This window comes from Lepidochelys olivacea, assembly GCF_965140295.1.
Source record: "Lepidochelys olivacea isolate rLepOli2 genome assembly, chromosome: 3".
Lineage (NCBI taxonomy): Eukaryota > Metazoa > Chordata > Testudines > Cheloniidae > Lepidochelys > Lepidochelys olivacea.
Window position 1 is genome coordinate 119608606 of NC_140413.1, and position 24958 is coordinate 119633563.

A 24958-nucleotide genomic window follows, 5' to 3' on the forward strand; every position below is an offset into this window, starting at 1 on the left:
TCCAGCTGGCGTAGACCATTTTGGTTTTCAGACCTTCTGCATATGTCAACCCAGCTTCCCATCAGCTTCTGACCCTTTCCACCTCTGTTCACTCAAGAGAATGGCAAGACCAGATGTCTCAACCCAGGCCCCCCTCATCTCACGGCCTGGTATTTGGATGGGTGTCAGACCAGAACCATTAATGGTCAGAAGCAGTTCTGTCTATAGTCAGTCAGAGCAGAAGGGACTCCATGAGAAAATGTTATCTGGCCAAATGGGGACATTTCTTCACCTGGCTGCAACAGAGCCAATTATCCCCAGCATCTGCAAAAATTCCTGTTATTCTAGACTACTTATTCACTCTCAAGATGTCGGGCCCTCCATTAGCTTGGTGCAGGTCCATCTTGCAACAATCAGCACCTTCCATCCGCCAGTCAAAGACTGTGCTGTTTTTACTTGTCCAGCAACAATCAGAATCCTGAAGGGCTTCATCAGAACTTTTTCACTGATGGCAAAACCAACACTGCAATGAGATCTTAATCTTGCTCTTTCAGTACTTACCAGCCCTCCCTCTGAAACACTAGCCACCTCCTCCCTGTCCTCCCTCTCCATGAGGATCGCCTTCCTAGTAGCCATCACATCAGCTAAAATGGTGAGTGAACTGGGAGCACTTATAGCAGATCCACCACATATCAAATTTCATAAGGAGAATGTTTTTCCTTCACCTCCACCTGAAATTTATCCCTAAAGTAATTTCTGAGTTTCACATGAATTAACCTATTCACTGTCTGGTATTCTTTCCAAAACCTCATGCTTCCAAGGAGAAGAGAAGACTTCACTCTCTCAATGTCTGTCAGACTTTGGCTTTCTATCTGCAGAGAATGAAGTCAATTGGAAAGATGTGCCAGATTTAGATGGTCCATAGAATGTTTTGAGAGAGTCAAAGAACATCTTTGCATTGTTCGTATCTGCGTAATGCTGGACTTCTGCAGCTTTCCTCTCCCACCACTCATCCTGCATTCTCCTTAGTTCAGATTGGGCCTTGCTCTGTAGGTACTTAAACCTATCTTTCTTTGAGATGGAAGTGAGTTCATTCTGCCATTCAACAAATGCTTTCTGCTTGTCACTTAGGAGTTTGGAGATGTCCTTGTTGTTCTCATCAAACCAATCCTGGTGTACCCTTTCCTTTGGCCCCAGCACTGATTTAGCTGTGTCAGTAATCATATGTTTAAACTGGTTCAATTTTTCTGATGGGGTGCTAGCGATTGGCAGGCATGAAAAAAGCTTGTAATCTGAAACTGCTGAAACTGCTCCTGAGAGTTGGCATGCTTGAGCAGCATTAGTAACCTCATTATGGGGATGGAAGGCAGATGTGACACTATTGAAGATACATAAGACAGTACTGGAGCTTGCTACGCACATTTTCTATACACTGCAGGATACCTGCCCAGAAAAATGAGCTAGTGTTTGGGAGGAGCATTTAGCAGGCTATCATTAGATGCTGTTATCTTCCCACTAGTTGTCTAAAATGGCATAGGAAGTCAAAGAGAGAATGGGTCTTCAAGATCTTCTGGGCCAGTCAAGATTCCCTTTCAGTGTAAAGTTTCAAGTTCATACTGAAGTCACCAAGTTTATAAGGTTGCAATTAAATAATGGTGAATATGACTTTTACTGTTTTGGGAACCAACAAGTTCCTTAAATGCAAAGATATGTCATAAAGAAATACTTTTACTATCTCCAACTATTGGCAAGGAGGAGCTATATCAAAGAATCTATCATAGAAGGTTACAAAGAAAGAAGAGTAGAAAAAATCTCATTGTTTTTATCTATACTTAAAACTATTATCAGTTAAGGAACTGGTTGTTTTCAAACCTCAGAAAGACACGAAGTGTGTTAAAACACACCTAAATGTAAGTAAGGCCTTGCCAGAATATGTCCCAGTCAATTGCATCAGATGCTGTGACTTGGATAGAGAAGGATGCAGCTTTAGTGGATGATACCCCGGCACTCTTTGGTCTCACACTAGAAACTGCACCTGTTTGCAACAGCAGAGTATTTATTAGATGTGGATAGAAGCATGTTTTGCAGTTGAGTTAAGAGTAAATAAAACTATGTTTATAGTTGCACCATTTGCAAATGTGTTTGTGATGTAACAGTGTAGGAAGGGGAAGAAGAGAGACTTAAGACAAGGGGCAAAATAGTTGCCGATAATTTGGTTTGTTATAGTCTTATTTTCCCTGTTCTGCTTCCCTCTCTTCCTCCCCTTTCAGTTATGTAAAGGTATTTGTTTTGGAGATTCTCAAACTGACAAAGGTGGGAGAAGCTAGTGTTTATTCTGGCTAGATGATGGACAGTTTTTTCTTCCTGCTTCTTCTAGGTGGAATCTTACAATATGATGTAATAGTATTTTTATTGCAGGAAGGGGAAGAGATGAAAACTGATAAGAAATTAGTGATAAATATTTTGGTTTTGTTCTTCTAGTCAGAATACAACTGAGCCAGGTTTAACACTTCATATTGTGTTTTGGAGTTGGTTCTCTTCTTCACTTCTCACGTATTGTTGAGGTGTGAAAGCATTGCGTCTTTGCTAAGGCATTGATTCACTCATATACAATATACAACATCACCAATAAAAGTAAATGGGCAAAATAATTGGAGATACATCTCACAGACTGGTGACTTTGCACTCTTCCTGTCTGTATGAGGAGGGCGGTAGGGAATTTGCTTAACAGTGGAAGAACAAGTTGGTTAAATCTTTGGTTAAGTGATTTTTTGTTGGTGGTGGTATGCGAGGTGGTTTGATAGTAATATCTGTATGGTTTGCTGTATGGCGATAATGTAAGACAGCATCCATCATTACCTGTTAATTTCAGATGCCTACTGTGTAAAAACTGTGAAAGGAAGTGTTTTGTTTTAACCAAGTTTATTATAGCTAACAGATTCATTTACATTTACATTCATTGCCATTTGGCATATGGGATTTCTGTTTTTACCTTTAGTGTGTAAAAAAAAAAAAAAAAAACGGGGGAGGAGGGGGAAGAAAGGCTGGGGAGCGGAATACACTACACCAATACAACTGTTGCTCTTGGCAGTGTTTTTCGTCTTGAAGTGGCATATAAGTGAATAATTGCTGCAGCTGTTTTTTTGGGACATTAAATCATTTTGCAATGAGTAAAAGTGATATTTTGCTCAAGAATGTCATATAAATGAGAGTTTAAACTCTAGTAATTAAACATTATTTTGTTAAGGTAGTGAGATGTGTAGTTCAGATTATTACAGTTTACAACTAACTTTTAAAACAGACATATATATTCTTGTTTATGTAGCACCTGTGTCTGTTGAAAAGATCATGTCTTTGCTGAGGTTTAGAGAAATATTCTTATGAATTGATGGAAAATGTCATTTGTTTGACAGAGTGAAATGAAGCCATGAGTCAGTGATAGATTCACCCTTATTTCAATTAAAACAACAGTTTTAATGTACACTTGTTGGCATATATGATGCCATTTTAATTTTAAATATTTTGAGGATTTTGTGTGTGTGAATTTCTAAATAGAGTAGTAGTAAACCGATCCCTTTTCTTACACTGCAGTCTTAATATTGAAAAGAAAAAGTGGCAGGTATTTGAGGTGTGGCATTTGTGTACACTGTTCTTGTGAGGCACTCTAGATAACATAAGTTAAAAGGTGAATGTGTATCTTTCATTTTTCTCTTGTGTCTATTGTGATTCAAAATCCTTAAAGTGACAATCAGGCTCAACATTAGGCTGTGTTTATTTTAAAAAGGGAAGAAATTATAAAATGTAATGAAAGAATTTTTTCACACAAATTTTTAAATCTAAACAAAATTCTGTTTTTCTCTACACATTTTAAATATTCTTTTATGATGTTTTTCAACCCCAAATTTGCAGCATTGTATTCATGCACGAGAACCAAAGGGTCAAATTTTCAGGTTTATGCAAATATATTGTAAAAGGGTATTCGTTTCTCCAGTTTACCCTTGCAGGTCTGAGCCGTGCACCTATATGCTGTATGGAATCAGTGCAAGTGGGGCACAGAAAAGACTGCTCACTTTAGAACATATTTTTGAAAACTTGGCCCAGAATGTGATCTTGCGTATTCTGTTCTAATGCCCAAGTTGTGTGATTATAATAAAACATCAATATAAATAATCACAAATTGTATTAATAATGTAAAGTGCTTTTGGTACTATGAGTTAGGAAATTTGTTTTTAAATATGATTTTTAATTTGATATTTGTCCTTTAAATTATATGGTATGTGGCATATTTAACTCTATTAACATAGAGTTTCTAAACTCTGATTCCCAGTATTTAAATCACAGAAGGTTAATTAAAACAGCTCCTTATTCTGCAACTGCTTGTGAATATTAACCTTGTAAAGGCTGTGTTAAATCACTGAAGTGATAGAATTGCATTTGCTTTATAAGTTTGTGCCAGGGTGTAGATACATTTGTATGTATACATACACATTCATAACATATGATGGTGTGGTAGAAAGGTTTTGTTGCCATGAGTTGCATTACTCACAGGTGTGAAAGTCACAACCGAGTTATGCAGATCATCCCAAATAATTCCAGATAATACCTTTATATCTCCACATCATGTTTTTTTTAAATAAAATCCTCAATTTTTTAATTTACCAGAAGTTAGCGCAGAAGTTTCCAGTCTTTTGCACTGGAGTTATGCAGAATTTTGGTCGAGTTTGTTTCAAAGTATTGGGGGCTTTACGTGTATTAATATGGTTTGAAATCATAATAAAAGCAGTTTAACCTATTGCCCTTTTCACTCTGCGTGTGTGCGTGTAAAATCATCTACTACAGTATGTATGGTTGTGTTTGATATTTGGTGTGGTGTTAACCACAAAACCTTCATGGCTTTGCTTACATGTTAAGTGCAGGTATTTAGAATAACCACAATGCCTAAAGTGTATGACTGCTGTCGTGAAGTGTTGAGGTTAGACTTAAATAGATTTTGTAAAAAAAAATTCTCCATGTTATTTATTTATTTGTTTGTTTGTTTATTTAATTTCAGTGTAAGGATGTACAAAGTAAGACAAAATAATTCCTTTAAGATATTCATTCCCAAATGCAAAATGTTAAAAATTTTTCACTTCTTCCATACTTTTCTTGGGTGGCTTTTGCAACTGAGAACTTCTGGTGCTTAACAAGCAGACAGCCTTCCAAAACTGAGTGACAAGGTGAAATTGTCACTGAGATCTGCCAGCGTTCCCAGCCTTGCTTCTGTAGAAATGGAGATTGGAGCAATAAGAATATGGCCAGGAGAACTTTTTATAGAAGTGTCTTAATACGTTGACATTATTGCTGGTAGTCTAATGTTTCTGCATTGGATCAGCAACAATAAGGGGAAAGTATTAAAACCTTGGGTGAAATCCTGGCTCCACTGAAGTTAATAGCAAAAATCTCTGAATTCAGTGGGGCCCAGGATTTCATCCATCGACTTGTATACAGTTGCCTTCACCATGGCTCTGATCTCGGTTACACAGAAATAGGGTTGGAAAGTTAAGCTTTTTTCTCTTTATGTCCTTGGAAGGACATAATGATTTCAAAGACACATTTTGCTATTGAGTTTAAACCCATGCAGTTAGATGGTTATCCAGCTGGAGCCTTTGTCAGTCAGTCACATTTCTGCTTTTGTAAAGTCTGTTTCAGAAGCATGGAGGACTGCTGTAACACCAAATAAGTATTAATATGTCTATTTATTCCACTAACTAAGGTTTCCTACGCAGCGCTAGAATTCAGTGAAACCATGACTCCGATTGTGCTAGGTCTACCCCCATTAATGGAAAAGGCTGATCACTGTCCATTCAGGGGTCATTCTGTTTAAATAGCACTTACAATATACCCTGTAGGATTGCAGTTGTGTCTCAATATCTGCATTAAACCCCATTTTTACTACATTGATTTATATCTCTGTTGTAACACCATCCCAAGTGCTAGCTTGTTAGACTCAGCAGGCTATCTTCCAGAATCAAGTAACCTGAAGGGATAGATGCAGGAAGAAATGAAAGTAGTGAGGAGAACCCTCTGCAAATTCAAACCTGACCTCAAAGACAAGATTGTGGTAATATTATGGAAAAGCAGACACATAAACGGAGGTATGTGGCAAGGTTTAACTTCACTGAAGGCATGGTATCCAAAACCAATCTGCTGCTTTTGTGATCAGAGAAACCTTTCTTGGCCCTAAACGATAAAGGTTCAGGGCCACATTGATTGATTAAACAAATAGGACTTTTACTCCAAGATGTTCTTCCTGAAACTGTTTGTACCAGCATGGAACTAAAATTGAGCTGTAGGTTTTTCCTCTATTAGTTAATATCTATATAGCGATTACATGAATGCAAAGTATTATTATTATTGCAAGAGGCAAAATATTTTTTGTCTTTCCACACAAATTGGGAAGTGGCAGCACTAGATACTTTATAAATTGCCAAACCTTCATGTATGTTTATCCATTTATCTCCACATCATCCCAATTTTAAAAAAAGTATTGTTCATGAAAAGTGTCAGTGTAATGAATAACTTACATTTGCTTCTACCAGGTTATCTCCAATCAAGGGTCCCATCTGTGGCTAAGAATTGCTTTCTCAGTCTGTGCTTTCTTTCACTATGTTCTACCCTATATTCAATTATTAATTCTTACTTAGTAAAACAAGGCATTACTTCTTGGGATTTGAAAGGAGGAATTTAAAAGGCTTGTGCTGTTCTGAGAAAGTAGCTGATACGCTTCTCCAGACATCTATTACTAGAGGTGGGTTTGATTAGATCTTGGTGGATAGAATCCGATAAGACTGATCAGAGCACAATGAGAAGCTGTCTAGCAGCGATTGTTCACCACAAAACCGGTATCCCAGTGATTTTTTTATTGTAACTTTTATTCTTTATTTCCTGTGCCATGGAAAATGGGTTTAATGATACTGCCCTCCTTTGTAAAGTGCTTTGAGATCTGCTGATGAAAAGTGCTATTATAAGAATGAGGTGGTATTATTATAATTGAATGACAGCCTTTGGATGGTCTCTAGAGCATGTCTATGTGCTTGGCTAGTAAAATGGGACCCCAATTTTGATTACGGTCTCTGGGCACTACTGGCATATAAATAGTAAATAATATTAGGAAGCATTGATGGTGTGAACCTCCTTGGAGTAGAAATTTTGTTGGCTCAGAAACAAACAGAAGACATGGGGGAGGAAATATCCAAAAAATCTAACTGGTGCTTTTTTCCTTTATGCTTATGTAGATAGATATTGATAGACTGTCATTTGTAGATTAAGCAGGCAATGAATGATCCTAACTCACTTAACTAAAATCTCTCTACCTGTTGTGTGCTGAAGCAGAGAACAAGGGCCACTACAATTGATCACTTGCCTTTAAAAAAGTATGGAAAATTTATCAAGAATTTAGTATGGTACACTTAGAAGAAAACCTTGTTACAAGTTGGAAAAATCCAGTGAAAATATAATCGTTTTAAATTTTAAGAAAGTGTGCAAATGTATTTCTCAAAGGTAAGTAAAGTTCTCAAATCATGGTGGTGGTTTGGACTTGATCCACAGAGCATTGTTGTTGTTATTATGGTATTGTATTATACGTTTCTAAACTCTGATTCCCAGTATTTAAATCACAGAAGGTTAATTAAAACAGCTCCTTATTCTGCAACTGCTTGTGAATATTAACCTTGTAAAGGCTGTGTTAAATCACTGAAGTGATAGAATTGCATTTGCTTTATAAGATTTTGCTTCAAGAGCAAAGACAGTGCCATTTATAGTTCAGTGCTGTTAATTGCTTAGCATTTAGATATTAGCACAGGAATCTATTAATTAACTTGATGATAAAACTATTGGAATGTAGGCTGATAAAAATCATTTTGTTTTTAAAGGAGATTACCAATCAAACCTGCTTCTCCCTTCCCTTCCTCCTTCCACTTCCCTCCTTTTTCCTCTGGCAATAGACATCAATGGTGGGTTTTTTGGTTTAAGAGTGCCATTAATATCCAAGAAGCAACTTTAAGTTAATTATTGATAGAATTTGAAGGGTAGGATAAACAGAGTAGTGAGCGTTGAAAGGTTGCTTGCCTATATAATAGTAATTTATTCCACTGTTCTGATTCACTTATCTGATTGTGGAGCACAGCTATAGTTCTCTATATTTTCATCCTAAAACAAGTGTGTTTAACACAAATCACAGATTTTTTTTTATAATTTTAAATGCTAATAAAATCAAATCATGGAATAAATAGTAAAGAAGTAAAATCTTTAAGAGTATCAATGTGTCTGCTTCTTTCTTTTGTTTTTTGAGTACCAAATGTATTATATATTTCAAATTTTAGTGGTCTTGTAAATTATACTTTATGGCCAGTTGCAACTCCACAATATTCTGTGAAGATCTTTAAATTAACTTTGTCTCATTTTCCTTAAAGGCAAAGGTTCCAGTTCGGGGTTTGTTTGCTAACCGTTCCTGGCACAAGATTTACTACTACATTTTTTTTCCTGTCTTTATTTCCTTTCTAATTAAAGATATTCAGTGAAAATATTTCTTTGTGGGTTTATTTTCTGTATTTTGAATCCGGTTCTTGGTTGCTAATACACAATGTTCTACCTGTACATAAGCCTGCGTACACCACATATACATTCATCTCTGCCTTCCAGTATGCCCACTTATTCTGCTGCAGTGGAGTTTAACATATTTGTGAGCACACTTTCAAAATCCTCTTTTCTTTTGTCAGCAGTTGCAATTAGAACTAAACAACAACTATTGAAATGGAACAGCAAATTAAGGCCAATAACAAAAGCAAATGTGCTTACAAAAATTAGTGTGAGATGACTAACCAAATGTTTTCATGTGTATTTTTTGTGTAGAGAATGTGGGGTGACCGACTTGCTGTTTCCTGCAGCCCAAGCTCTGGGAAAATGATGATATGTAGTCTGTCTTCATTTTCCCTCCTCCTCCTCCTCCTCCTCCGTCTCTCCCTGACTGCCCAATCCTCTTCCCTCAACCCCCCTTCAAAACAAAACAAACAAAAACCAAACACACCATTTCTGTTTGCAAATTTCTGTAAAATTAAGTAATTTTCAACTGCAGAGAGGGCTTGCAAGACCAAATTTACATACTTTCCCATCTTATCAGATGGGGAGGTTTTCTGCTGCCTTATTATCTAACAGTTCTTTTTCCCTTTTTTAATGAAAAGGCTGTGACGTAGATTATCTTCAGTGAAGATCAGTGTCACAGAGTAGCTGGTCCCTGCTGATAGACTAGCCCCAGCTCCCCGGAACCAGAGCAGGTGAGCCCTATCCAGCTAATTAAAGAAGGCTGGGCTACACTGGGGCGTATAAGGGGCTGCTAGTGGGCAGTTGGAGGAGAAAGAACTGAGACAGACTGATCCCTGGGGAGGGAAAGGCACAATGTGGTGGAGGTAGCTCCTGTGGTGGGTCCCTAGAGCAAGAGGCTAGAGGCTCAGGGAGGCAGCCCTGTGACTGCTGCTCCAGGAAGGGAACAGAGCTGACTGAGGCTGGGAAGCTGTTAGGAGCTAGAGTGCCAAAAAACCCTGCAGGTGATGGCTGTGAAGCTTAGGGCCGAGGATTGAGTTAAGACTTTTCCGTTTGGTATGCTAACCTCTGTGAAAAGACTGGGTGTGGCAGCATATGCTTTGGAGCTGGGGTGAAACACGGCCTGGTGACAATCAGTAAAGATGTCCGTAGTTTAGTCCTCAAACACCACACCACATCTCTCTTTCCCCCAATGATCTAAAATGCTTTACTTTGAAAATATAAAGGAGGGGTGGTGGTGATGAAGAACTCTTAGACCAGGAGTAATCAATTATTTTGAGTCAAGGTCCAAATCTCTTGGTATATAGTCAAAGTCAACTCCAGAGAAAATAATACAAAAATAATAACAATAATAAGTAAATAAAAAGATTTCACGGTCCATTCAAAAGCATGTGGCAGTCTGGATTTGGTCCATGGTTTGCCTGTTGACTACCTCTGTCTTAGACTCATGGACTTTTAAGGCCAAAAGGGACCATCATGGTTATCTAGTCTGACCTCCTACACATCTTAGGCCACAGAATCTCACCTACCCACTCCTGTAATAGACCCTTAGCTTCAAAGAACCAATGCGCTTTTTCTGGCTCAAGGTGTTATTTATACAGTGTATTAAAAATGCTTCTGCAGCTGGATAACTTTTTTTTCTTTAAGTTAATTGCTCTCTATTTCACTGTCCTGAACTAAAACTTCTCCTTGCTTGGTTGGTGGCTGTATGCAGCAGTAACTGTGTGACTTGATTGGTTGTACCGCAAGAGATGATGATGGTAATGCACCACCTTCTTCAGTGGCCCCCAAAAAACTGAGATGCTAGACCCCTCCCACACCCCATTTAAATTATATCAAATAACATTGAGCAGTAAACAGCCTTCTTGACCAAAGCTAATATATATTTGCAGACTAGTATGAATCCTGAAGAAAACCTCACTGCCTTATTCAGTGATTATCCTGTCACTGTGTAGCGGATATACCATATTCCACTTCCTTAGAAGATGTGCTGTGGAGTAATAAAGAATGGAATTGGGGAGCTTTCCCCTGTCCTATGCCTTGAATGTTGTGTGTAACATTCTGTTTTGTGTGTGTAAAGAAACAAAAATCCTCACAATTGCTTTATTCTCAGAGAGTTTGTTTTGGGGGGAGGGTCCCCTCCCAAAATACAACTGTAGCTTTTCATGAGCCTTTATGAAGTTCTTTAGACCAGTGCTTCTCAAGCTATCTGACATGGGGGATTGGCATTTTTTTTTCCAATGTGCGCGCAGACCGGCAGCCGATGGCTCGCGGACTGGCACCGGTCCGTGGACCACCACTTTGAATAGCACTGCTTTAGACAACAGTGTGGCTTTAGACAACAGTGAAGCTTCCTTCTGCTATATAGTTCACTAAGGAAGGTGCCACTGAGAAAATGCAGACAAAATATTTCCCAGTCTCAAGTGAGGAATTACCATCCTTTGGTACCTAGTTTGATTAGCCTAGAGAAGCAGCTGCTCTTGGTGCAGTTTTTTCTTGATTCAGTAAGCTATCTTCAGGGTTTCAGCTTGACTGTAAGCTTGGGGCACTGCTATGACCTCATATACGTGAGTAAGCCCTGTGCTTCAGAGATACTCTTCTGCAGGTGGCTGGCAGACGGGCGGAGGATTCTGCTGTCTGGAGCACTGAGATGCACAAACTCACTGCTTGGGCAGCAAGAAATCTTAAAGAAGCAGCAGGTTTTTAATCCTGTCACATTCAGATATTTTGGTTTGTTTTTTTTGAAGCTGGAACTGTTGAAAATAGTGCAGCCTAGCTTTTACTCTCAGATGTGTCAGAGAGAAGGAAAGGTTTCCTGCAAAAATTTTCTGAAGGGTGGAGTTGGGAGAGGATGCAAAGGGAATAATGTAATATTACGATTTGTTACAAACAAGAGTAGAGATGTAGGATGTGTAAAAATGGCAGGTTATCATTTGTATTGGTATGATACTTGTGTTAAAAACGGTCAGGAAACAGAAATAGTGGGTGGAGAAACTGAAAGTGTGGTCAGGCTGCTAATCTTGTAGGGCTTTGGGAAACGTCTGGGAAGCCTTTAAAAAATGCAGGATGGCCCCCTTGGAGTGAGATGTGCATTCTGACAATTTTTTTCCAAATTATGCTTCTGCTTCCAGGCTCTCCCCTTGAAGTACTTTGTCACCTCTTCATTCATACTCCAAATCCTTCTCTGTGGATTTAGTGAAGAGACCACTCTCCTTTGAGCTATCCTTCTTTTGTCTACAAATTAAGTGTTGGCGGGTGTGTATTCAGCCCGTGTAATGAGGCCCTTTCCCTTCCCCATATGTTTCGATGTGAGTACCAAACTTGCACACTTCTTCTCTCTGCTTTTATCACACATTAGAAAGGTGCGACAGAAAAAAGGCCAGCAGAACATGTCTTGTTTCTGATCAGATCAGTTATTGCTACCCTTTTTGATCCATGGAATACAATTGGGCTAAAAGAAATAGAGCAACAAAATAAGAGCTTAAGAGAGCAAATTTTGTCTTGAAACTGCTTCTGCAGTGCTAGCTTAGAACTGATCCTGGAGGCCCTATCTGTGTAGAACAAATGGACTAGATTTTTCTATGAGAAACGTCCATGTCCTGGAAAAATAGCTAGCTGATTAAAATCACCTGCTATTTGGCAAGATGCTGCTCTGTTCAAACAAATAGAGGTGGGAGATGGGAGGATTTTAATGTCCCACCCTCTGTATAAATCTGCTACTACAGAGGCATTTTCCAAATAAAGTAGGATTGCCTGACTCTTCTCGTAACTTCCTGAATGCCTTATGGGGGTTTGATGGTACTGGGTTTGAGCATGTCAATATGTAAACGTTAAAGAATTTCTGGTAGCATTCAGTCATCAGGATATTGAGGTGCAGCTGAAGCAGGAAGTTCAGTGCTGACTGGCATGATAGCTGCTGCTCTTGTCTCCATTTTTACATTCTTTTTTTTTTTTTGCTATAAAGAGGTCCACTGACTTTAACCATGAGAAGTGTCCACCCAGATCTTTAGGTGCACACATGTTTGAGGGGTGAAGTGGAGTTACTGCTTTAGTAGCCAGTATGTAATACATGGCAGACTATAGATTTTATTTACACTCTAGATGATGGATAGATGCTGGGCCAATCTACCCAAACTCAATCAGGCATTTTCCTCTATGGTGAAAGCCCACTGGCTTACACTCCCCTCTTCTCTGTGACCCATAAGTAGGCAGCTTATTGGTCTGTGCACCAGAGAACATAGGATTCTCAAGACATAGGATTCCAGTCCCTTTTTCTTGAGCTCTTCAGTTTATTGCTTCAAATTAACACAAATTCAGTATATCAGTCTTGTTCTTTTCCCCTTGACCTAGGGTCTTTTGCAGGATCCTATCCACAGGATTGTCCACCACAGGCCATCTGCTTAGTATTCTAGGCAAGCATCTCTGCTCCTTTCTAGCTTGCTCCCTGCAGGATTAGACTGTACAGGCCATTCATCTGAATCATGTCTGATCCAGGTTCTTTCCCCTGACCCAGGGACCCCTGCAGAAGCCTACCTACTTCCTACAGCAAGTGAGCTACTGGTTGGATTTTATGAAGACTAGGAGTGATCTTCAGGCCTGAACCCTGGCCTCACAGCATCAACTTGGGTGGGGCTGAGCCCTTAAAGTGACTGGGTCCTTGTGTGAGAATTTTGGAAGGCTTCAGTTTGGTAATTTTGGCACTCTCTCAAGCACTTTAGGTGGAATACCTCTGGTTCTGAGGTTACAGCATTGGGCTTTACTGTGATCAATGACTGTTCCCTTTTAAACCATCTCTGTTCTCTGAGTGTTTTTAGAGATTGCTCCAGACTGGTGAATGCCAGATCATGGAAAGTAATTTAAAGTTAGTTTTGCCTCTGCTACACCAATTTGGAAAATCCACTTTGCCCTGTTTTGAAATGCATTCTTGCAGCAGCAGCATAGTTTTCTGCCTTTCTCTTTCTCTCTTCCTATTCCCCACCCTTTTAAAAAGAGGCTGTTTAGTTAATAGGTTCTGTGGTGTGTTTCTGGTTTGTTGTCCTTTCTATCTGAATACTGTGGAAGTTTCATCTGGAAAAAGCAGACAGAGGAATAAATGAGAGGATCTTTTCCGTTCCAAATTTCTTTGGTGTTATACCACTGATACTGCTTCCTTGCACTCATTGGTTAGAGTTGCAACCCATCAGTCTGGCTTGGTGCATGAGATCCAGAATCTGCTTGTAAGAGTAAAATACTATCAGAGTGGTATAATGGAAAGATAAACTACGTTTGGAATTTAGTTTGTCTTCCATATTCTCACGCGGTATATTACTTTTAACTCCCTTTTGCTGGAAGTGTAAAGGTGTTAGCATGGCATTTTTCTTTGAGTACTGCCTTGCCCACTCTGCTGTTCTGATGGTGTTGCAGTAACAAGTTGGCAGTCCTCTGGTGAAAGCTCGGGCTGGCAGGTGACTCTGTCGTTCTCGAGTTGGAAAATTGAGAGATGGGGGATCTGTTTGCATATATGTACTTGTAACATTGTATGCTTTGTTGTACAAAATGTTATGAATGAATATCTAAAGCAGTGATCACAATGAATATTTCTCTGCAGCTGCTAACATATCACCTGCTCTGATTCTGTGGCATGGAGTCCCTTCAGAGCTGAGTGAAACAATTCTGTATAGTAGAGCTGTATACTCTTCCTCTTACTGTTACACTGGGTCCTGACCTCCATTCTGGAGGTGACCTGGGAACAGATTTTTTCCTTTGCTTTCATTTTATTATTGGCACATTACTGTTGAATTGAAGGCTTCAAGCTATATATGAAGTCTTTTAAGGATCAGCCAGTGAATATATATTGGATATAAACTGAAATTGCTTGTAATGAGGTTTTAAAACTGACGCCTTCTATAGTATTTCTTTTAAGTGGCCACTTCCGTGGCCTCTTATTCAGCCACTGTCCTGCTTATCTTCATAGGAATCAGTATGGCTTTAAGTTATCCCTCTACAATTTACTGCAATAGAAAGGAAAGGAAATCTAGGTGGTGTTTCTTTTTCTTTCTTACCCACCTTTTTCTTTTAATAGGGTTTTCCCTACAGATTAATGACTCCACTGTGCTTTCATTATTTTAAATACAAATAATTTAAGCTGTTTTATCATTAACCTCTCTCTCCTTCTACAGAACTAGGTAGGGAGGCGTGAATTACAACTAAAAGTTTTGAGCAAGCCAGTACTACATTAACTCAGATACAGAAAACAAGAAAAGTGTCCCATGTAGGTGTGAACAGATCTCTTTGAGCGAGGTCCAGTTACACAGTGTCATGTTGTCATTTTTAAAAAATCCATTTACTCCATAATGGTTCCCATGCAGCTGACTCCATAGTGTGTCTACACAGCAAAAGCTGTGCATGGGCTAGCCTACCTAATCTAGTTTAAATTCAGCTAGTGTGGATAACCGTGGCAGTGCAGTGCAGGGAAGGCCTCAGCGCAGATTTCCTGGGTACAGCATACTAGCCTGCGCTGAAGCCTGTGCGGTATTGTCTTCACTGCTCTTGTTATCTATGCTATCTCAGGTGGGCTAGCCCTGTGCACAACATTTGCTCTACAGACATACGCTAAGCGAGATCTCATGCTGTATAGTTGTGGACCAAAGATCTTTCGGACAAGTCATGACAACATGAATGAGCTACATGATCTATCTTACTAAATGGTATAAATTTACAGAATACCGAGAGAGAGAGAGAGAATCTATCACATGCACATGCATCTCTGAGAGTGTCTGGTTTTGGGGCCATATACATTAATCAACTTTTACTGGGTGTGGTAAACAATTTCTTTGAATGAGATTTTAATTAGTGTACTGCCATATGTTGAGGGAGATGGCTTCCTCGGTACACAACCGTACCTGATTGTGTTAGTAAAGTGTAATTTGGTACCACTGCTATTTAAATGTAATAGCTGTATGTATTAACTACTTTCTGGGCTTACATCTCCAGATGTGTGATTTTTCACATATATGTATAGGCTCACTCGGTTATCTGTCATCTTGATAATTTATCTACTTTTTACTGTATACATGCTCTTTTGATGTGACTCGTATAACGTGCGTTTCACGAATAAAATAAAAGTTCCAACACAAACAAAGCTGTGTATTTTTAAAAAATCAAAATTTCATCCATGTTTGGTGCATACACCTGACAATTTGATGGCTTGGTCTGCTGCCTTTGTCTGCTGCCTTTCCTAAAGTCTTATGGAGAACCTCAACTTTCAGAGTTACTTTAGGATTTTGCTGATAGTTCTTGCTGTAGCAGCCACTGGATTTCTTCCAGAATTAGAAAGGTTTGAGTGAATGGAAACTTTTAGCCTGCTATTTTAAAGTAAGCCCTTCTCTCTCTAGCACGCACACTTGCTAGACCATTATATTTTGCTGTGATTAATAAAAACCCTAAGCTTTGTTTAGAAAACTGAAGTTGTCAGTAGTTGCAATTTTGTGAGTGAAAAGATGGAAAAAATTATCAGGAATCTTAAAGATTCCTCACTCTCAGAAATGAAAATGAAAACTACAATTCCATATGCACCTGTAGTGACATGACACGCTATCCTATTTGAATATACCTTTCCTTATCATGTCTTTATTTGCAGAAACCTCTTAGAATCATTCTTACTGTTCTGTGCATTAAAATATTTTGCTGTAAGAGGGAAAAGTGATCTCATCCCTCCTGTTGTTCCGGGAAAGAATGATATTGAGCTCCTTCCTTTGTTTATAAAGCCAACACCTTGTTAAATTTGTGTATTAAATTATTTCTCCAGGTTTCCACTGTCATAACCTTAAAACAAATACTTTTTAAAAAAAAGTAAAGAGAGCACTTTGTCTGAAATTCATAGAAAGCTGATAATAACATACAGAGACAAGGTGGATGAGGTAATACCTTCTCTTGGATGAGCTTACACGGAGCTGCTCTTCAAAGAGCTCTGTTCAAAGATATTACCTCACCCACCTTGTCTCTCTGATATCCGGGGAACAACATAGCTACAACAACACTGCAAACAATAGTCTTTCACCTCTAGGTCGCTGCTCCCAAATTGCCAGTGACACAAGAAGTTTCTGCGTAACGACTTTACATGAAATGGTCTCAGCCCTGTTCAGAATGCACAGATGTCCACATCTTAGTTGGCACGGTTGACTACAGTATCCACTTCTGTGTCTTACTTGCTGGTCTTTCCTCCCACCCTTAGACTTGGTCTCTCCAAGATCAGAATGGAAGAGCACTGGTGGTCTATTATAGGGAAGCTTGTTCTCCTTCTGCCTGTTAAGAAAATCTGTGGCTAAATAGTGCATTTAAGGCTACAGGGCTGTCAGTTCAGACAGTCTCCAAATGAATAACCAAGAACTGATTCAATTCGTCCTTCTGTGCTTCTCATGAAAACACGTTTCCTCCCCCCAGGAAATTTTAGTAGGAAATGCGTTTTTAAATAAGACCCAGCAAACATGTGGGCACAGCCATGCTTGGTACTTCATAAGGGGTTAATAACTCTTATTTGATTTTTCAAACCATAAAACATCTTTCATTTCCCAGGAAAATTGTCCTAATGCAACAGTGTCGGTTTGGAATGAAGAATAACTTTATTTCTGAGATGATGTCTGCCAAATTGAATATCCCATTTATCTTTCTCAGTGATTTTTTTTTTTTAAGTGGTTCTTGTTTGTTGGCTGTAAAGGGAGAATGAAAAGGAAATAGAATGCTGAATGCACAGTTCAAATCCACTGTTGCTACTGTTTTCTAAACCGGGTTTATTACGGACGCGTGTTCAGTGACCACAAATAGTGTGTGACTGTGTGTGCTTAAACAAAAAGGAAAGCAGAGGTTTGCTCATTTGTTTGCCTATTGTGAAGCTGTCCTCCACCTTTTTGCTCCTTTGTAACAGGGTGAAGGCTACTGAATGGAGGACTTGTGCCATTTGTTGATTTTAAACCTCGCTGTTAATCCACAGGAACCTGCTGGTCTACACAGCAGGAGAACTGTGTGACAAGTGGAAATCTGGGAGGGGAAAAAGCAGGAGGGGGGTGTGTCACAGTAGATAATAATGATTCAGCCATCAGCCTTTGTCACCCGTAAACCTAATTGTTACCCTCTGCTGGTAACCAGATTGAAGTGCTGGCCTTTTACGTGTTCCTTGATTTTACTTGAAACATGCTTATGATGGATAGACCAGTTTATTGTTGGTTTACATACTACTGTCAGTTTTGTTAGCTTTTGTTTTTAAACCTTGTTAAATTTTCTCTTGCTCTTATTTCTTCTTCCAGTTAATATTTTTGCAGTTTCGCTCAAAATGACAGAGATGGCTGGGTGAAAACAGTATGGTTGTTCACATATTTCCCTGTGTCAGACTTTCATTAGAGCAGGGGCAGAAAACTACTGCTCTGCAAGCTAATTTTTGTGGTGTCACTATGTTGTCAATAACAGCTGTTGGACCAGGGAATCTTAGCTATAGGAATAGTCCTTTATAAGTAGCAGCAGTGTAATTTTTTTGAGTATGGGTGAGGGTGGGGGTGGAGAGAAGCTTGAGGTACACTTTCAAGCCAAAAAATGTAGTCTTTAAAAATAATTGTTCTTTTACGTGCTTATCAAACTTGTAAGATAGGGAAACAAAAACAACTTAAGCCAGCAATGTGTTGTACAAATTGGGGAGAAATAAAAAACCGAAAATGAAATGAAACAAAACAGAAAAACCTTTAAAGTATGATACTTTTTTTCCTGCACACTCAGAAACTGGTTCTTCAACATTCCCTGCCAGTTATACATGCTAAAATAAGCATTTCACATTCTGTCCTCCTCCTCGACTTTATGTGTAGAAGTTGGTAACCTGAAGTATAGTGGCTAAGACTATCTCTGCATCTAGAGAATATCTTTTCTACGTGGTGTAAGTGATCTTATGCCATTATGTAACACTGCTTAGGCTTGTGCCATGGCCTTAGGAAGGCTCTTGACTTTCACATAAGTTGCTGATATAGACATAGATGTACCACTGATCAACTCTAGTTCTTTTCTGGAAAGTTAGGCCATATATATTTCACACAATTGCAGAGAGGGTTTTATGGGCTCAGAGTTTATGTTTGAAAGCTGTGTCAGGGTGGTGGTGGAGTCTGATTATATAGCATTCTCAGATCCAACATTGTAAGATCTTCCAACTGGTTCAGTATTTCATCAAAGATTTGCTATCAGTATTTGATCATCTGGAGAATATTTTGGCTTCTTAATCCCTCTAATCTCTCAAAAAAAAGTATTTAATTGATTTTTTTAACCTGTACCAGAGGAACATAAATGGACACACAACTCTGTTTAAACTCTTGTCATTCTTATTCCTTTATAAAACATTAAAGTCATAATGGCACCCAGTAGGACTGATGATTCCACTGAAAAATAAGGTTTGTCTAATACAAAATTTTGATCAACAAAAAACAGATCAGAAGTCAGCTGTTATCTCTTCACCTTTTCTTCACATGGGTTTAGCTGTGACTGCTGTGGCATATGAATAACCATATTTTTTTTATAATTTTGTTTTTGCAGGACATGTCTCAGGAAGGCTATGGAAACAGATCCCAACCCCCTATAGCCTCAGGAAAGCCTAACCATGAAGACTTAAACCTAATACAACAAGAAAGACCATCAAGCTTACCAGTAAGAAATTAATGTGCCAGTTGTAGAATAGTAGTACATTATTTCAAAATGAAAAATACTTTATAAAGATCTTATTGTGTCTATGATATGTGGATGAGATTTTGGGATGACAAATATATAACAATTTCAGTACCACATTGGTTTTAAAAGCATAATGAAAACTGATTACAGTGAATGATCAATATATTATTTAGGGTAATCCCGTATCCCTTAAAGGAAGTCTCTTAGTCAGATAATTCATTTGGTATTAATTTGTTTAGTGGCCAATAGTTTGCCATATTAAATATAGTTTATTCTGTCAGTATAAGGTTCAGATATTGTGTGTGTGTTTGTGTTCATAGCTTGAACTGGTTCAGGACTTTAACTGATTCACAAATTTGTACCCAGATTTGTCTCTGTGTGTGGAGAGGAAAGAGTATAGCTCCTTGTTAGCTTTTTTGGTTTTGCACTCATACGCAAGAGAATTATTCAGGGTCTTTTTAACTCCTGACTCTTCCTTTGAGGGTTTTCTCCCCTGAAATACGTTTTTATTTTATTTTAAAGACCTTGTAGGCATCAGTAAGGAAGCAACGCTGCCATGAGTTATTCCCTTCAAACCCCGAACACAGTTCATTAGTTGTCAGCAAACTATGAGACACTTGCAAATATCAAAACTACTGGACACATCTTTTCACAAGTTAATTTTGTTTTAGTCTATTGGAACAGTCTAAAGGATGGTATTAATCAGAATTATAGTAATACTTTATATTGGTCTGGTTATTATCACTTGAGTTTTTGTGATAGATGATCATGTTAAATTAACCTTGCCTAGTTGTATTAGCTTTATGCATAATTGAAAAAAACAAACTAACACCGATAAATTGATACACTTAGCAGAGACATCAGAGCTATCTGCACATGGAGGTCTTCAGTGCCCTGATAAATGCCAGATGTAAGATGCAAAATATGTTTTCGCTGTGTTGCCGTTTACCTCTGGTGGTTTTATAAGAAGTAAATCAGCTTCATGTACCCGCACAAACTTAAACCAGTTTAAATATTTTTAGGTTAAAAGAGCAAATTGGTTAAACCAAGTGATTTGTGGCTGTGAATACAGTTGCATTGAACTGTAGGATATTTCCAAGAGATCTCCTACAGTTCAGTGGGCGTGTAATCGTTTTAAATTAGTGGAGGGACCCATTCGAAGAGCAGGTAAATTAAGTGTGCTTAACTTATCTAGACACTGGAGTTACATGTGAAATCCAAGAACTTACTGCATTTTTCCAATGACATATGATGCTACCATCCATTTCTAAAAGCATAAGAAGAATTTGCAGCAAATCAATCAAATATTCAGAACTAGAAAATTATCATAAAATTGTTTTATGTTGTGACAATTCCACTTGGTAGGCTGATCAAGCTGAGTCTCTCTCCACCTTGTAGGTTTTTCTGTTGTTCAAATCACCTATCTGATCTGTCCTGTCTACAGACGTTTTGAAGCCTGTGTTAAAGAAAAGACTGTGTAATCAGCGTATTTTTAGATCTTTTAAAGTTCCATTTTTAAAACATAGGACAGTGACCAGAAGTATGTATGTCATAAATTCCTTCCACCTGGTTTTATACACTTAGATATATGTGTGCTTTGTGGAGGAGCTATGAAAATTGGTTTAAACAGTGTTGTCCACTTATTTTTGAACTGGTTTTTGTTTCAGCATTTTTCCAGTAAACCGTTTTTGAGACTAACTCAGAAATGGTTGTTGACAGTCAGTTGTACATAGCAAATAGTGTGGACATAGGCTGTTCTGGCAACAGTTAAACAGATTTAAAAACTTTGATGTGGGCAGGCCCTTTCCCCCTCTCTGTAGTTGATTATGTCTCCCTACCACACACAGTGTAAAGAATTACCAACCACATAATGGTCTAATAATTTGGTTACAGTTTTGTTACATGCGATATGCAAACTATTTCAAATTTCAGCATCTGTCCTACTTTTATAAGGCGCCCGCGGTGGGGGAGGCCCATCATCAAAGTATGAGAAGAGTATTGGGTATTATGCGTCACTAAGTGTTTGGTATATTCAGTAGTTCATTATTATTCTAACCGTGAGTTGATGGTGTTATAATTGAATTATAAAATTTTTGGCCCCCTAGCTTTAAATTTGTGACTTAGTCTTAAATACCTTTATTCATTGAATTCACAACTAAAAAACTTTGATAAAAATCCCAAATCTGCTTCATCCACTCAAAAATCCTACTATTTTAAAAGGTGGAAGGAGGGGGTTTCCTGAGACTAGCATGGAGTGGAAGATCTTTTCTCTTTTCATTCCATTTAAAAACAAAAGCAACCCTACATATGTATACACATTATTTCCTATCTTGTGAATGAACTATCCTCCACCTTCTTAATCTCAGAAAGAAAATCATTCTTGTATTATCAAAAAATACTTGTCCTTCTGAGATTGTGTTGGGATTAAAATGACACTAGCGCATATATTACTTGGAATAGGAACAGTCAGTGTCCAAAGGATGCTGGAGTGGTAAGTACTGTAACGTGGTTCTTTCTGCGGGTAAGAATTGACTGAACATATTATTCCACCCGCACCAGCTCCCTCCAGCACTTGGACAGTAACGTTTTGTATCCAGTTTTTGTCTAGCTACCAAAACCCTTGACCAATGTCTCTGCTGTAATATTCCCCAAATTCCTCTAGTTTAAAACTGGGTGTTTGGGAGTCATTTGGGGGGCATTCAATATATTCTTTGAGTGCTGTTTTTAAAATCTGTTTTGTAATGCTATTGTTGAGAGTAGTCAATAAGTTTCCATGGGCTATTTTAGTCTCAAATGATGCCAAGGTTGTGTTTTTAATAAAAAAATTTGGTTATGTTTTCGTTCATGATAGTCCTATACAGTTTACCTATTATAGTTTACTTTTTAAGGGTGTTAGATGACATCATAACTGCTCGCTCTAAGTTACGTAGAAAACTTCTACACATAGCTAAAAGAACAAAGAAACCAAATAATAAATGTTGGATGGTTTTCCCTGGCACTGGTAAAAGGCTACCGCTTTGATGGATTTCAAGAGGAGTTAACCACCTTCTGTAGCTCTGAAAGCTGATTTGTGTCATCCTTTTGGAAGTTTCCCAACAGGTTAGTGTCATAGTAAGCATAGCTAAACAGGTCAATAGTTGTTCCATTTCCTTCACACATTGTAGATAAAAGTCCTGGTATGAATGTCCCCCATAAAGTTCAAAGCAGACAAATTTGTAATGTGGATTGGTGACAAATGTCTACAAACAAAATATAGTTTTATTGGCTACTCTTAATGGCCCATCAGGTGCTATACAAAGTTCCCCTTCCTTCTCTTAAATGTTCAGCTATCTGGAGGGTTTGCCCTAGAGGGTTTTGACCATGTGGAGTCACTAAGAGTCCAAGTGAAATGTTGCGTAGAATAGTACTTACAGCACTTTTGTTTTGGTCACAGTTGGAAGGAAATGCCAGGCTTTTGAGAAAACCTGGGTATTTGGTTCTCTGTGAAGGAAAGGAAGTAATAAATGGAAACTGTTCCTTATTAGGCGGGGAGGGGGGAGAAGCTTGGATGAAAATGTCTGGAGAACAGCTACTACGGAGGAAATTTCTTTAAAGTTAAGGAGTAGTGGCAAAAGATACACAGTTCTGTGATCGCTGGAAAGGTAAAAATCCTTTACCTTTCTGTTCGCTTTGCAGATGAGGCTCCCTAATGATACATCAGCAAAATGGTTGTTGCAGGCAGTAAAAGAGCTTAGATTAGCTCTAGACTCTCTGCGTGTGGTGGTTGTCATTTCATAAACTTTCACCGCTGATGAGATAGCTAGGATGAGGGGGTGAAATGGGAAGTTTCATTTATTATTTGTTACTAGTTTTTAATTGATTTCCACAGGAAAGTTCTCAGATGCAGTATCTTATTTTTCACTAAGGTCCTATTTTTGTCCAGTTTCCAGCTTGGTTGGAGTACAAGGTCAAGTGACTCTACCAAGATCACCTTGCCTTAGAACACAAGTTTCTCCTACACTATCTACAAGTCCCCTGCTCTGTACTAGGCCCCTAGAGGAGACTGGATGGCTTCCCTCCTAGATCATTCCAAAGCTCAGTGGGCCACTAACCTGTACTGCATAGCAAGCAGCCTCCTAACACATTTCCTTTTAGTCTTTTAGCTAAGATCAGATCTAGAATCAGTTTAATATCAGATATTTCCTTTGGGGTGAGTGGGGAAAGATGATATCCATCATTTGCTGTGCAATGGAATAAATGCTGTACTAGATCTTCTCTGCCTTTAGCTTCTGTTTTCTCAGGTTGATCCTAAAATCTAATATCTTTATTGGGTCTTTTTTATGGATGCTCAACAATCTTATGAACAAATAAAAATAGCAATGAACCATGAAATTAGAATGCTGTCTGTACCTTATGTGAGTCATGTTTAAGTTTGGGTGCACAAACTTTTACAGAGGTCCCAGCTCCATAGTAAAATGGGACCTTGTTGTATTACATTTGACAGTATGGACAGCAACACAACAATTATTCCTCTGTGGTTTTGTTTACCACTTAATATTTCTGATATTTTGTGTATTACACAAAGGGGCATTTAAAATGCTGAGCAGTTATTCTTTGCATACTATGTATTTTTGAACTGCTCCTATTATTGTGAAAATTAGATTTTCAAGATTCTCTGCTTAGGTAATATAGTGAATGGTGCAGCTTAAATGTAAAGTTAGATGGGTTTGGACCATAGAGCAATGTTTCAAGTAGATGCTTATCTGATGGGAAGAAATATCTAGCGCAGTAATGGCAGCTAAGTGTCTTGTCTACAGCAGGAAGTAGAGCCTCCACAGAAAAAATTTTTCATCAAAAGGTTCCTCCTGAAAAAGCATTGGAAATGACTGAAGTCTTGCGTAGACCAGACAAATCATTTCCAGTGCTATTTCAGATATGTAATTGAGACTTGATAATAATGATCTCCTCTCATTTCGTACATGGTAAGCTTTTTGATTATATTTATGCAGGGCTTTGTCCAGTGGGATCAAAGCTTCTGGGTGCTACCATAATACAAATAATTATTATTAGGGTAGACAGGCTACAGGGGTGTAGGGAAAGGGGAAATCAGAAGCAGTAAGGGAAAAGTGGTGGTAGAGACTCTATAATTTGGTAGTCCAGATGGATACTTTGCAAGTAAACAAACCAAAAGAAAAAAAAGAAAACCTAATAAAAATTCAAGTGCCGTTAAGAAAACTCAGAATGCTATTGCTGATTTGAAGAAAGGTCAGTAAACTGGTTCTTGATAATAGAAAGTAAATGTAGCCTGTGGCTGATAAATACATGGATAGTGCATGCTAGCAATTGTAGCCTCTGGTTATTTACTTTTATTCATCTCTTGAGCTGAAAATAACTATTTGGGAATATGTTAAATTCAAGAAAGAGGGGGGAAATAGGAATACTTGTGAATTAAATTTTCCATTGTTTTTACACAGTGAGGGATGAGAGTGGTGTCTTTCTCCCACTTTCCTTTTGCTTTCTCCTGCAGTGTTATAAAATAACTGAATGATCTTGTTTTCCTTTGTTTGGGTCAAGAAATTTTAGCTGAAAATTGTTACTCTGTGAAAGAAGATTATTGACTCAACAAGCCTTCAATTTTCAGTGAATAACACTCCCACCCTCTAGCTTCAGGAACATGTCGTGCATGCATTCTATTTTAAAGTACAGACTGTAATTTAAAACTGAGGCATTTTGATGCCCCACTGAA

At 38.3% G+C, this 24958-nt stretch overlaps 1 protein-coding gene across 13 annotated transcripts in view; it reads left to right on the top strand.

Moving 5' to 3' along the window:
* ARID1B (AT-rich interaction domain 1B) overlaps positions 1 to 24958 on the top strand; it is a 415499-nt gene that overhangs the window by 96145 nt on the left and 294396 nt on the right. For all 13 annotated transcript variants that reach the window (XM_084622879.1, XM_084622882.1, XM_084622874.1 and 10 more), the window contains exon 4: positions 19102 to 19212. In XM_084622879.1, coding sequence (XP_084479005.1) covers positions 19102 to 19212 — 111 coding nt within the window. The remainder of the gene's footprint in view (positions 1 to 19101; positions 19213 to 24958) is intronic.